The sequence below is a fragment of the Sphaeroforma arctica genome (genome assembly GCF_001186125.1).
Source record: "Sphaeroforma arctica JP610 unplaced genomic scaffold supercont1.4317, whole genome shotgun sequence".
In the NCBI taxonomy this organism is placed as follows: domain Eukaryota; class Ichthyosporea; order Ichthyophonida; genus Sphaeroforma; species Sphaeroforma arctica.
The window spans coordinates 1-2,553 of record NW_014036241.1 but is presented as its reverse complement, the minus strand read 5'-3'; the positions used below and the strand labels follow the sequence as shown (position 1 = coordinate 2,553).

Genomic DNA, 2,553 nt, shown 5'->3' with positions numbered 1-2,553 from the left:
TATATATATATGGGGGTGTGGTGCACACACACACACACATATATGGGGGTGTGATGTATACACACACAGGCACAAACACTATATATGTGCGTGTAATATACGAACATATATATATATATATATTTGTGTGTTTATTTATATATACATACATACATACACACACATATATATGCATATATATTATAAAAATGCATATATATACATATACATATATTTTTATAATATATATATATACATACATATGGATGACGTAGATACCTACCTACATACATTCAGATGAATATATATATATACATACATTTTTATAATATATATATATACATACATATGGATAACATAGATACCTACCTACATACATTCAGATGAATATATATATATACATACATACATATGGATGACATAGATACCTACCTACCTGCCTACATACATTCAGATGAATATATATATATATTGTATTTTATTATATATACATATGGTCGAACGCATATAAGGGCTATTTACAACCAAAGTATCTCAATTAATCGATATATCAGGTGATAATAGAGGCAACACGCGTATTCCGTTTTATTTTCTCATTCTCACTAACTCCCGCTAGTCCCTGCTAGGCATTCCTCCGCTCCATTTATTTGGAGTAGGCGGCCACTAACTTATCCAGATCGAATGCGGGATCATTGGGGTCGGTGACAACTGTGTAGAGTTATACATACGGAGGTTATGAATGGTTTGTTCGTAGTGATAGAATGGTAGAGGTCTGACATTTTCGATTGTGACGAGAAAAAGGTACTGAAGCTCATGAAGCAAGAACTCAGGAGATTAAACTCTAATATCCGAATCTCTCTCTCTCACACACAGATGTATATAAATAACTAGACGGAATGATGTTGATATATAACCAAACGAAAAAAGAAATACAACTATCTAGCATATCAATGTTATTTGTAATGTTCAGGTATAAGAATCACCCAATCGCACAATGTTCGCGGCAGTGTTGGGAGAGTGCATCGGGTTCTTTGACCGGTCGTGGACGGCGTGCAATAAAACAGAACTGAACGCGTGTAAACAAGCGTAGCAGCCAATAGTTACGCAACAAATGACACAAATATTGGGCCAACAATAAAAGTATACAGATATCCTCAGAACTTGTATTTACAGATGTTGTGTATACATACCTATACTAATGTGTACACGTACAAACTTACGCACCATATTATATATATATATACGATGCTTCACTATACAAAAGAAGTACACCATTGAAAGCAGCAGGTTTGTAGTTCTAACACGGCACAATCCCACTGTTCACAGAGAAACGTTCAAAAAGTCACGTACCATTAGCACACATTTCGAATGACCGTCGTTCCATTCCGGTCCGTTACACCCACCCACCCACTATTTACAAGTGTCTCTCACAGTAAGAGTCTCCAACACAGCTAGCTGTATCAAACACTACAAGTAACTTACCACCACCCTCCACACGGTTGGCACGCGCTACCAGGTCGGCGTACTCGGCATCCTTCTTAGCCTGCATAACGTGCATATACTCAGCGTGCTTCACTCTGATAGCCTCCTTCTTAGCCACTCCACGGCTGTGTACAAAGCCATATACCAACCCTGAACCAAGAGCTACATACCGAGCCCACTACGTGAGATTAAGTGTGAAATTAAGGAGAAGGGTTAGAATTCGAGGGAATTGAAGGATATATATATACATTTATATATATATATAAATACATCGATTGCTTCTGCCTTCCGTCACTCAATGATTGTGAACTATATACTATTCAGTGTACAGAAGCTACATATTGAGACCTCTACTATGGTTTTGGTGTAAACCTAAAACTTAGGTACTGTGCTTGGTACTGTTTATGAGCTGAAATATATGGTTAGCCCTGATTTTACAGAATACACACACACACACGCACACACACGCACACATTTATTTACATACATATACACACACACACACACACACACATATATGTTATATTATATATATATATATATATACTGGTTTCGTCTTTGTTTATTCTACGGCAAAAAAATCGGAATCCGAAAACGGCCCGTTGCAAAATATGCAAGATAAAAACGGCTAGGCAAATCCAATCCTTCTGTCAATTGTTGCTGGGTAAGAACCCGCACCAAGCCCAAATCTCAGTATATATATATATATAACTATAAATATATATATATCTACATACATACACATATATATAAATACATACACCCACATACATCTACATATATATATATGAACCACCGTACACATTTTACTTCTCACACCGCATGGCCGCATCCACAATCAGGTACTAATCTGTAACTGAGTGCTATATATCGTACCCGCAGCAAACCGATATGCATGAAAGGTGGGAAATCTGGTAACGCTTTCATGCAAGTAAAGACGATAGTGACGAGATAAAAAAATGCTCGCCTCATATCGTAGTTGACACAGTGAAGGGCAATCATATATGTATAAAATGTATCTACTTATTCATGTCCATACATTTACTATCAAAGGTTATATTAAAATATATATATTATACATTTACATTATAT

General features: G+C 36.2%; 1 protein-coding gene across 1 annotated transcript; it reads right to left on the bottom strand.

Annotated features, from left to right (window-relative positions):
• Positions 1–622: 622 nt before the first annotated feature.
• On the bottom strand, positions 623–2,388 carry SARC_14221 (hypothetical protein; the record flags this gene model as incomplete). Its single annotated transcript, XM_014291646.1, has 3 exons — positions 623–687; positions 1,462–1,639; positions 2,338–2,388. The coding sequence occupies 3 exons, from the start codon at positions 2,386–2,388 to the stop codon at positions 623–625; spliced, it is 294 nt and encodes a 97-aa protein (XP_014147121.1).
• Between the last annotated feature and the right edge of the window lie 165 nt (positions 2,389–2,553).